At 43.3% G+C, this 13,090-nt stretch overlaps 1 protein-coding gene across 1 annotated transcript; it reads right to left on the minus strand.

Moving 5' to 3' along the window:
- Positions 1-206: 206 nt before the first annotated feature.
- On the minus strand, positions 207-11,454 carry LOC139469236 (uncharacterized). The gene is made up of 8 exons (XM_071251373.1): positions 11,336-11,454; positions 10,102-10,189; positions 5,702-5,806; positions 4,596-4,700; positions 2,948-3,019; positions 2,426-2,533; positions 1,817-1,924; positions 207-572 (listed from the first exon to the last, which is right to left on the minus strand). Exons 1-8 carry the CDS (start codon positions 11,405-11,407, stop codon positions 400-402), a joined length of 831 nt encoding a protein of 276 aa, XP_071107474.1. The 5' UTR covers positions 11,408-11,454; the 3' UTR covers positions 207-399.
- Positions 11,455-13,090: the final 1,636 nt, after the last annotated feature.

Raw genomic sequence — 13,090 nt, forward strand, 5'->3', positions numbered from 1 at the left:
TTATGTGAAGAAATGTTTACACTCAGTACTTACAACAACAGCACACATGCCACTAATTACAACGTCTATACGACATAGTTGTTGAGCACATTCCCTCTGTTGTCGAGTGATGCTTACACATTCATCACGGTAAAGGAGAATACATGAGCGGATATTTTAACATTCTAACTCCTATAGGTAGAACAAAGACATTTGTAAAGTATGAATGAGAGATTTATCCACTGGAAAATGAGTTTCTATATATAAACAGTCGTATTATAAAACAAGTAACTATTACAATTAGAGTACAGGCGATTCGCTTACCAATAGATTTAGCCGACAAAAGTATGTGCAATATGCACGGGCTGCTGACATTCAAAGGACATGTATCCGAGGGAAACAATACGAAGAAGTATAAATCTATTTTCTGTATTTCTCATTCAAGATGGGAAGAAGAGTTCTCAAGCCACGTTTGGTTGCAGGCCCATCATCCAGCACTCTCTTCAGCAGCAGTTTAAGCAGTTCGTTATTCAGCTGGCGCCTTTTACTATCGCCCTCCTCCTCCTCCTCCTCCTCGACCTCCGGTTTTGGGACTTTAAGGTAGTGAAAGAAGCCATTACTACACATCCCTGACGTGGCGCACACTATTTTATGGTGGAGGCGTGTATGAAGTTATTGATCACATGGGTGAGATGTATTATATAGTGGAGGCATGTATGAAGTTATTGATCACATGGGTGAGATGTATAATATGGTGGAGGCATGTATGAAGTTATTGATCACATGGGTGATATGTATTATATGGTGTGGGGGCGTGTATGAAGGTATTGATCACATGGGTGAGATGTATTATACGGTGGGGGCGTGTATGAAGTTATTGATCACATGGGTGAGATGTATCATACGGTGGAGGCGTGTATGAAGTTATTGATCCCATGGGTGAGATGTATTATACGGTGGAGGCGTGTATGAAGTTATTGATCACATGGGTGAGATGTATCATACGGTGGGGGCGTGTATGAAGTTATTGATCACATGGGTGAGATGTATTATACGGTGGAGGCGTGTATGAAGTTATTGATCACATGGGTGAGATGTATTATATAGTGGAGGCATGTATGAAGTTATTGATCACATGGGTGAGATGTATAATATGGTGGAGGCATGTATGAAGTTATTGATCACATGGGTGATATGTATTATATGGTGTGGGGGCGTGTATGAAGGTATTGATCACATGGGTGAGATGTATTATACGGTGGAGGCATGTATGAAGTTATTGATCACATGGGTGATATGTATTATATGGTGTGGGGGCGTGTATGAAGGTATTGATCACATGGGTGAGATGTATTATACGGTGGGGGCGTGTATGAAGGTATTCATCACATGGGTGAGGTGGGTTTTTTATGGTGGAGGCGTGTATGAAGTTATTGATCACATAGGTAAGATGTATTACATGTAGGAGGCGTGTATGAAGTTATTGATCACATGGGTGAGATGTATTTTACGGTGGGGGCGTGTTTGAGATATATATATACTAAAACTAGAGTCCATTTTACGATTCCGTGTATATATTATATTAAGCATGTGCTTATGCATCACTATCAAATAATGACGACAACAGGTGTTAGCGAAAAGGTGAAATGAACTTGTTTAAACTTAAGTTTTGAGAAACATACAAAAAAGAATCCTCAAAAAATGTATTGAGTTCATTCCCAGTTGAAGATCTTATAATAGGATACAAAAAAGCAGGCTTACAAATATTTTTGAGTATATATGGAATCGTGTATGTGAGACGCATGATAGAGGCATATACATGTATGTATATACTTACAGGCCCCGTCCACGGCTCTCAAAAACTTCTCTGTCGTGTGGTGGATGTCATTAATCCTGGCCACGGTGCGGAGAATCAGCTCCATCTCATCATCTGCGTTGGGGGGCCCTTCAAATATCCAGTAAAATATTTAAACGCTGCGAATATACACTTCCATCTTACAAACTCGCTTACCAAGCCCTGGACCACGCCCTCGTGTGTTAACTGGTTATTTTTTACGATACAAGACTTTTTTCCATATTCACGAGAACGCTCAGCCAAAAGCAGAGTCGATTGTACGATTCCGACAATGTCATAAGCACATGTTTACGAACCACTATATAGCGATATCAGGTGTTCGCGAAAAGGTGAGCGTATCAATCCCTACCGGTGGCACCCGTCACAAACACATGCAAAGACAAGTCAATTGTTTACCTGAAACATTCGTGAACTTTGATATGGCACAAGTGAAAATAGAGAATTGCATCGAAAATAATTTTTGTCACTGATGCGCCAAATTTGGAAATATCCTCCATAAGTCTACAATAAAGCTTTTTGAAAGCTTCACTGAGACCTTGATACACGTCTGGTTCATCATATATATATCTGACACAGAGTCTATCTTCTCACCCTGTGCAGCCTCTTCAAACTTTTCAAAGATGTTTTCGATTTTCTCCCCAATGCAGCCGAAATTGTCGGCAAGTAGTCCAAGTGCCTCCATCGGCTCAATTGGCTTCCCTGTGTGAAAAAATACTTTAAAATGAAAAAAATCAATTTTCATCAAAGATCGACCACCCTTATTACAATAATAAATTAAAACAAAAATGTGATTCACTTCACTAGTGTGTGTGTGTGCGTGTGTGTACGTGTGTGCGTGTGTGTGCGTGCGTGCGTGTGTGCGTACACATATTCACATGTCCATTCCCATATATGGTCAGTGTAATAATACACTCTTCGGTGTTGCCACACTGACTGATTTCAGCCAAATATCAATCCTTCGTATCCGGTTCTTATATTCATAAACATGTATCGAACAGTATACATATTATGTACACTAACTTGCGACTATCAGTGAGTGAGTGCCTGAGACAAACCCGTGGTTGAAATAATGAGCAACTCATTCACTCCTATAACTCTAACAGGATGCCTTACCTTCCTCGTGCCTGCGTTTGAGATACCCCGCCAAACTCCCACACAATGGAGGTGGCCCATCACCCTCCGGCTCTGAAATAATACAACGTTGAGCTGTTCACACAATGACTACAACGCAGCATTAATAAACAATGTAAACTAGATAACACCGACCTACCTACACTGCCCCACATCCATCACTCTACCCCGACCTCCTGCATCTAATCCATCCAACTACCCTGCACACATCCATCCCTCCACACCGACCTCCCGCATCTCGCCCATCCACCTACCCTGCACCACATCCATCCCTCCACCCCGACCTCCTGTATCTAATCCGCCCACCTACACTGCCCCACATCCATCACTCTACCCCGACCTCCTGTATCTAATCCACCCACCTCCCCTGCTCCACATCGATCCCTCCACCCCGACCTCCTGCATCTAATCCACCCACCTACACTTCCCCACATCCATCACTCTACCCCGACCTCCTGTATCTCACCCATCCACCTACCCTGCACCACATCCATCCCTCCACCCCGACCTCCTGTATCTCACCCAATTACCCTGCTCCACATCCATCCCTCCACCCCGACCTCCTGTATCTCACCCATCCACCTACCCTGCACCACATCCATCCCTCCACCCCGACCTCCTGTATCTCACCCAATTACCCTGCTCCACATCCATCCCTCCACCCCGACCTCCTGTATCTCACCCATCCACCTACCCTGCACCACATCCATCCCTCCAACCCGACCTCCTGTATCTCACCCAATTACCCTGCACCACATCCCTCCACCCCGACCTCCCGCGTCTCACCCACCCACCTACCCTGCCCCACACCCATCCCTCCACCCCGACCTCCTGCATCTCATCCAACTACCCTACACCACATCCATCCCTCCACCCCGACCTCCTGCATCTCATCCACCTACCCTACACCACATCCATCCCTCCACCCCGACCTCCTGCATCTCATCCACCTACACTACACCACATCCATCCCTCCACCCCGACCTCCTGCATCTCACCCACCTCCCGACCTCCTGCATCTCATCCACCTACCCTGCACCACATCCATCCCTCCACCGCGACCTCCTGCATCTCATCCACCTACCCTACACCACATCCATCCCTCCACCCCGACCTCCTGCATCTCATCCACCTACCCTACACCACATCCATCCCTCCAACCCGACCTCCTGCATCTCATCCACCTACCCTGCTCCACATCCATCCCTCCACCCCGACCTCCTGCATCTCATCCACCTCCCGACCTCCTGCATCTCATCCACCTACCCTACACCACATCCATCCCTCCACCCCGACCTCCTGCATCTCATCCACCTACCCTACTCCACATCCATCCCTCCACCCCGACCTCCTGCATCTCATCCACCTACCCTACACCACATCCATCCCTCCACCCCGACCTCCTGCATCTCATCCACCTACCCTACACCACATCCATCCCTCCACCCCGACCTCCTCCATCTCACCCTGCATCTCACCTCCACCCATCCGCCCCACCATACTGCATCCGAGCCTGTACTCACCCTGACCTCCTACACCCCGCCCGCCCATCTACCCTGCATCAATTCCATCCCTCCACCCCGTCCCCTCTATCGCCCCCACTGCCTGTCCCGACCCCCGTGTCTCTCACTTTTAAACAGTGAAGAGAGAGCCGACAGCAGAAAGTGCTCCGTCCCTTCAAACACGTGGTCAGCCTCCTCCATCTCTTTCTGCTTCTTCATCAACGCATTCATGTCTGAAACAGTCAATGAAACATTCTTAATTTAAAGGTGAACCTTTTTCCCCGATTCATTTCCAAGTCCAAATCGTTCAATTAGCCGGACCAGATATACTCCTCCATAAATAGGCCTTACATTCACAGGTGCAACTTTCGTCCAACGTACGTTTTTGGTATTTATTTCTTGATTAACCTATTTGTTCAATGCGTGTTGTCTGTAGCTGCACATGTCACACCCTCTTTTATTACGTCCCCGAATGTCTGGGGATTCCGGGTAGGAATATAAACATGCTAGTCGTAAGAGGCGATAAAATGAGTTCTAAAACATGACAACGTTTCTAGGTTCAAATACTGAACAACCTCCATATACTTGTATTCTCTTTGTATACATGAATATCTCACACACAAAACGTTCCCGTGCCCAAAAGTTCATTATGGTCCTACATTGTTTTACTTACCATTTTTGGGGTAAAACCGCTACATATATATCATAACACCTTCACAGCCTGAATTTTTTCTTGGAAATAAACTGGTGGGATTCCGATGAACAAATGATTAAAAATATTTTTTGACCACTGGTTTGTTTGTTTGTTTGATTGTTTGAATCCGCAATCAGCAACATTCCAGCTATATGACGGCGGTCTGTAAAAATCGAGCCTTGGACCAAACAATCCAGTGATTGATATAATGAGCATCGATCAACGCAAATGGGCTACGACGACATGCATCCACCAAGTTAGCGATCCTGACCACCCGATCCCGTTAGTCTCCTTACAAGCATGGATTGCTGAAGACCTATTGTCTAACTGGATCTCCACGTGTCAGTACCCACTGGTTTTAAATATTATACACAATTAGAAAGCAGTTCAAATGGACAGTCACTATATGGTTGAGATATTGCCGATGCGGCGCTAAATCTTAACGCACATCAATTGAACAAAATACCACATGAATATATACAGTTTAGCGATATCCCGAGACAGCCCCGAGATCACCCGACTACATCCGAACGTACTTACCGAGTTTTTCAAAGATTTCCCCCAAATCTTTAAAATCCTTTGCAAAGCCAAGAGCGTGCTTGGCTTGCTCCTTCATGAAATTGAAGAATCCACGTGGGTCAAATCCTGGAAGAACGTATATATAGAGGGCGTTATACATGTACACGATATTTTAACTTCAAAAGTAAAGATGTCATAACTGGCTTCATTAACTAAGTTACAGAGATAACAGACACAAAGTCGTGTTTTTTTATGTTTTAAGAGTGAAACAGTTTGTGCCTGTGCATATAGACTTTGTTGTACACAGGGAACAGGGGGCGGAGGTGTCCGGGTGGTATTGAGTTTTTAAAGGAATAGTTTGTTCAGTAATATGCCAAAAAAGAATAGCTTGTTGGCAGTGGTAAAATAAATCACAATTTTGTTTAAATGGTCAGTTTTAGATTTTTTTTCAAATCAAATTATTAAGAAAGTTTTGTACAACGGATAGTGATTGTGTTGTTGAATGTTTTAACCCTATAATGAATACTGTGTCTATGTCAAATATTGATAGGTACAAAGTATTTTGTGGAACATTTGGTGGTAATAGTGAAAATAAATAGATTGTTTGATGGTGCACAGTAAACAAATATTTTGTTGGATGTAGAAGGGGGAAATAGAGATTGCTCTAGAATAAATCACCACAATGCCTATATCGTAACGTGCACACTGTCTTTTCCCTATCATTGTGGTGAAGAGAGTGGGTGAGTAGTTGGGTTGAACGCCGCTTTTAACGTTATTCCAGTTATATACGGCCTGTCAGCTTAATGTGGGAGGAAAGCCCAAAGTGATGCAGGGTGATGCAGGTCTCAGACGTTTACCACTTCTGTGAAATCCACGAGCACGGGTATGGTGCTGACAAACCTAGAAACATAATCGGGGCGAACCGGGATTCGAACCCACAATCATAGGTTTCTGGCGTGCCCAAGGGACGCAACTCTGCACAGCGAATCGCGGGTGTTGAAGAGACTCGGACTGAGCTGATTACTTTGATGTGTAAGGTGCCTGGTGAGCACTGGTTTACTTGGAGTTTCCCGGTGTCGAGATGACGAGTGTGAGGGTGAATTGTGTTTTATGACGCAACATCCCATCTCTATCACTACGCCTAAAAGGGACACATCAGGGTACTCAATGCTCATTGATAAAATCTGCAGTCAGATGCTGGTCGCATACATGTAGGTATATGACTAAAAAGAGACGTCACATTTCACACATGCATTCACATTAAAAACTAGTTAGAATTAAAGAAATCTCTCTTTTCATCACACAAGAACATTACACACGCAGTACAATCACTACAAAGATCCAAGTTAAAATTAATTTTGTTTTCGAGAATATGACCCCTCTAGCTACCTTGCCATTAGAGCTGGGACGGGTAACTCGGGTACCCGGGTCGGGGGCATGGGTACTGAGTAGGACCCGGGTGTAAACACTTCAGTGTATGAATGACCAGACTGTTTAATACGTGTATCTAAAAACGTTTTGTCAGGGCTATGCTAAAAATGTTCCCAATCAGACATTTTGAGACATCTCCTGAGACTAGCAGTGGGTACCCGGGTAGGGTCGGGTAATAGGGGGTAGGGTACCCGGGTAGGGTCGGGTAATAGGGGGTAGGGTACCCGGGTATTAAATTTGGACTCGTCCCAACCCTACTTGCCATGTATGTACACATAGCCAGCACATCACAGTCATACCCAAGCGATAATTATCGATCTTGTGGTAGATACCTGAATGCCATTATAAATGCATTCCTTTCAATGAGTAGCAAATGTTTAGCGACGTCGACTGCCACAGGCAAATAAACATCTGTACTTCAGATTAACTATATTTAGATTTAGTAAACAACATGTAATGGCTTTCTGTTTCCAGCGGCCTGTATATCCGTATGATGAGGATGGCTTCATTATGCGATGTTCTATCTGTAGTACAAATATCCTTTATACCGACGTACTTGTAAACAACAAGTCACACCAACTGCATTCATACGTTTATTAAAACATGTTTCTAAAACCTAAGGCTATGTACAATTAATAGTGATTGAGTGAGTATGGTTTTACGCCGCTTTTAACAAAATTCCAGCAATATCACGGCGGGGGACACCAGAAATGAGCATCACACATTGTACCCATGTCGGGAATCGAACCCGGGTCGTCGGCGTGACGAGCGAAAGCTTTAACCGCTAGGCTACCCGACCGCCCCTACAATCAATAGACGAAGCCGTAGACGATTCCATAGCGCCATGATAACGGAGAACGAACTCCAACCATTCACGTACAAGTTATAATGCAGGTATATAAGTATATGGCCCGTGTGTTGGGTTCACTGGAACTGTGACACATCGCATTATTAGATATCATCACAACAACTGACACTGAAACATTCCGTGTGTACACGCATGATTTAACACACAGTCACTGAGGCATGACGCTTGGAGAATAAATAGTATTTGCCCTGCCTGGGAAATACGTGTCTTCCTTTCAAGAACAGTGAGATAAAAGACCGGCTATATAATTAGAGAACCCTGACTCACATGTGATGTTGACTACCTTGCTCTCAGTTACCTCCATAGTGACGATTGACAGCATTACTCTAGCTGTAGATGTCCATACAACACCACACAGCCCTGTCTGCAGAGCAGAGCCGCGTAGTGTGCCACCTGGTCCTTTACATATCATGGCGTGGCAACTATATCTCTCTGTTTGCTATATTTCTTATAATATTGTGTAAATGTAGTAGTATGGAATTATGTATATATCATGTATTTAAGGTCAGCTCTTATTTTAATACCTAAGTCTTAGTCCTTGTTCAACCACCCACTCTAACCTGCTTCACTATTACAATAGCACAGTCACCCTAGTGCTTGCCTTCTTTATTGTTTCTCTGGGTCTATATCAATCTAATTAAAATCAGACCTTAGTTCTCGCTACGGATAAACAAAGTTTGTTTAGCGGTAGCGAGAACTAAGAACAGTTTTAATGAGATTGGGTCTATATTGTCTAGCCCCAGCCCCTTACTTTCAGTGACAGGGTGCATTATGGGACTGGTCAGTTTGAATTTAGACTTGAATTTGACTCTGCATGGAAGTAAGTTCTCAATTCATCGCTGAAATAATTCTGTCAACTTTCACAGGTGTATTCCGGTTAATCAAATTACGCATATGATGTTGTGACATCATAGGGCACAGTGCCATACACTTGGGCGTCTGTTCATTTAATTCTACTGAATTAAACAACTGTCATCTACAAATCAACCTGCGTTTGGGTGATTCATTCACCAAAACCGCTCCGGTTACATAAGCTTGTCAGAGATTCGTCATTAATCGGAGCCCTCTACCCCTCCCAACCAACACCCCAACCCCAAGCGCGTCTAACATAATATATTTAAGTTAGATGACTTATTGTTTGTCTTACCTGATCAACATTAAAATTTCGACTTGTTTTCAGCGTCCATACTGCATGCGCTACAGAATAGGGTTTTGTTGGACCAAACAAACCAGTGATCGGTAGTGGGTACATTTATCCCGACGGAGTACGATGCTATACAGACAGCTATAGGTTATTATAGGCAACATTCTCTACCCTCATCCTTCCTACGCGGACATCAGTATGGGGCGGCCCACTGTGCCATCACTCCTTCCCACCATTAAAATTGATTCATGACGAAAGTAAGTTACAGAAGAATTTGACAAAACCAGGCTCTGACTAATTCGGATCTCTGTCAATTCCGGGCCAAGATTACAGTCCCGGAATTACTACGTTGATGTATCATCAACTGCAATCTGTCCAGTTCTGACTTCCTTCATAGAAACTATGGGACAGTTTATCATGTAAATATACAACGTTAACGCCAGAGAATAACTATTCTAGATTATCTACCGAAACAGATTCATTGGACGTAAAAGGACAACATATCGGTGAAAATTAAATTAATGGATCATTGAAAATCAGTGATGAAACCAGGTGTTCGCAAAAAGGGTGAGCATATCCCGCCCTAGAGGCAGCACCCGCCACGCACACAATTCACATAAAACAGTGAGCGTTTGTTGCCTGACACCACACAGCAGTACTCCTGCCAGGCGATGAAGGCCTGTCAACAACCCAGACAATCAAGTGATCGATGGACCAGAAAACCCAGAGACACCATTGCGCATTTAATGATTTTGCTGAAACTACGGCACGTTAATTTTGAATTACGTCTTCTGTGTATAAATGCGGAGCTTCTGCTGCTTATAAGGAAAGGAAAACATATGAGAAATATGTTCGGTTGGTAACACATTTGGGACAGTTGTAATGGCTGAGTGACGCTCTCTAGTTTGGATGAACATTAAATACATCTCACATTTCAGAGTATGTATTTTTACATGTAGTCTGTGGATGGATACTCACGGTCTGAAGGAGGTGGTGGACCCGTTGGTGGACCCGTTGGTGGACCCGTTGGTGGACCCGTTGGTGGACCCGTTGGTGGATCAGTTACCTGAGGAAAGAAAAAAGTAAACATCAGATTCCCATAAACGTGAAATACGAGCTAGCATTCAGATCATAACAGTACAATTTACAAGATGTAGCGCTGTGGTTGTTGCCCACAAAGTCAAAACCACTTCCTTGGTGCTGTTCCCGCGCAACAGTGAACTGTACATCAGACCACAGATTTGTTTTTATTCTACCCACAAAACGGAAATCTGGAGGAGCTGACGAACAGTTCGTACGATCATTAGAGGACCCGTTGCTGGAGCCCTTGGTGGACGCGTTACCCGAGGAAAGAAACACGTAGGAACAAGGCTTATGGTACCAAGGGCTATTTCACAAGTGGTTATATGTGTGCACAGTTGGGAGACTGGCATATCTCTGAAGCCATATATTCCATCATAAATTAAATTGCTGGAACGAACGAACATTGTTACAGTAAGATTGTATGGGTAGCGAGTGTGTGAGTCGGCATGTAATCCGCATTGTACAGTACTTCGGTCACATCAAACAGCGGAGGAAACCCCAAGGGACGTATACATGGTGCTTGCAAGGACCATAACCAGATCCTGGTACCACATAGGGACGCAACTCTGCAAACGATTGACATAGCGACTTACACAGATGTATTTAAGCCTGTATACAATGCGCTGTGCGTAATCTACCTGGAATGTTCCCAGGTCTTACATTCATGAATACACAAATAAAAACGTAGTTCACTGAACCTGAAACAGGCTAAGCTTGTACGTGACATTAAGAACATATGAATACATGCTGTGCATAGACGCTGAACATGGCGACATCCACTGTACTGTATCAGTGCTGCACGTCCTAACACCATGTCGTAAACAAGGAGTCAAACTTAATAAACAAGATCCTCCACACCTATTATCTTTAAAGCACAAAAGAAACATTACGATTATACAGTGTATATGAGGACTTGAGGGGATGTGTGATGCTACACTAGTTAAGTACTGTAGATGGATGGGTATCTGGTATACTCAAGATCCTGGAACTAGTATGTAGCTTCCTGTTTGGACATATCGTGCAGCGCAGGTGCATGGGTCTATCATACTAATAGCTGAATATATCGGATGTATGATATACCTGTATGCCTTGATGATAAACTAAGAAAGGAAATGATAGTATAGCTTACCTGAATGGCCCCGCCCTGCACTTGCAGGGCTGGGATGACGAGAAGTAGAGCGATGACTGCCAGCGTGTTCATGCTGAATGATCTCCACTAGCCGGGTGTGGGGTTTATATACCCTGTGAAGGGACTTGGACTGTGACGTTATGCAAACGTGTACGTTGTCCCTGACGAAGCTCGAGAAGGTTGTCTTAGAGACGTGGTGCTAAATATGATGGCTCAGTGGGCACACTGAAAGAATGTCAACGCCCAAGTACTTCCAGAAGCAATGTATGACTTTTCATCTATAGGTATAGATCTTCTCATTGACCTCTCTCTCATTTCTTTCACTACCCTGCCCAGACCTGTCTCTCCCACCCTGTGAATAATGGTGAACGATAGTGTAGGTGCCTGAAACAAGGTTTGCGAAAAAAGATAGAACAAGTCAGCACACGCGGCTTAGGGCGGGAGTGATGGTACTGTTACATCTGTAAGTTGTAAAATCTTATAGTTTGTATCTCCGAGTTTCGATGAAATGTAAACGGTCATACATCTACCCTTCATCTAAACATTCATCATACATGTACAGATATCCCTGATGTAAACAGCCATAAGCATACAGGTATCCCTGATGTAAACAGTCACCATACATGTACAGATATCCCTGATGTAAACAGTCATAAACATACAGATATCCCTGATGTAAACAGTCATAAACATACAGAGATGCCTGATGTAAACAGTCATAAACATACAGATATCCCTGATGTAAACAGTCACCATACATGTACAGATATCCCTGATGTAAACAGTCATAAACATACAGATATCCCTGATGTAAACAGACATAAACATACAGACATCCCTGATGTAAACAGTCATCATACATGTACAGATATCCCTGATGTAAACAGCCATAAACATACAGATATCCCTGATGTAATCAGTCATAAACATACAGAGATGCCTGATGTAAACAGTCATAAACGTATAGGCATCCCTGCTCTAAACAGTCATAAAAATAAAGAGATGCTTTATGTAATCAGTCATACACATACAGAGATGCCTGATGTAAACAGTCATAAACATACAGATATCCCTGATGTAAACAGTCACCATACATGTACAGATATCCCTGATGTAAACAGTCATAAACATACAGATATCCCTGATGTAAACAGACATAAACATACAGACATCCCTGATGTAAATAGTCATCATACATGTACAGATATCCCTGATGTAAACAGCCATAAACATACAGATATCCCTGATGTAATCAGTCATAAACATACAGAGATGCCTGATGTAAACAGTCATAAACGTATAGGTATCCCTGCTCTAAACAGTCATAAAAATAAAGAGATGCTTTATGTAATCAGTCATACACATACAGAGATGCCTGATGTAAACAGACATAAACATACAGATATCCCTGATGTAAACAGTCACCATACATGTACAGATATCCCTGATGTAATCAGTCATAAACATACAGAGATGCCTGATGTAAACAGTCATAAACGTATAGGTATCCCTGCTCTAAACAGTCATAAACATACAGAGATGCCTTATGTAATCAGTCATACACATACAGAGATGCCTGGTGTAAACAGACATAAACATACAGAGATGCCTTATGTAATCAGTCATACACATACAGAGATGCCTGATGTAAACAGTCATAAACGTATAGGTATCCCTGATGTAAACAGTCATAAACGTATAGGTATCCCTAATCTAAACAGTCATAAACATAAAGAGATGCTTTATGTAATCAGT

The sequence above is a fragment of the Haliotis cracherodii genome, unplaced genomic scaffold (genome assembly GCF_022045235.1).
Source record: "Haliotis cracherodii isolate W230 unplaced genomic scaffold, xgHalCrac1.p SCAF_2, whole genome shotgun sequence".
NCBI lineage: Eukaryota > Metazoa > Mollusca > Gastropoda > Lepetellida > Haliotidae > Haliotis > Haliotis cracherodii.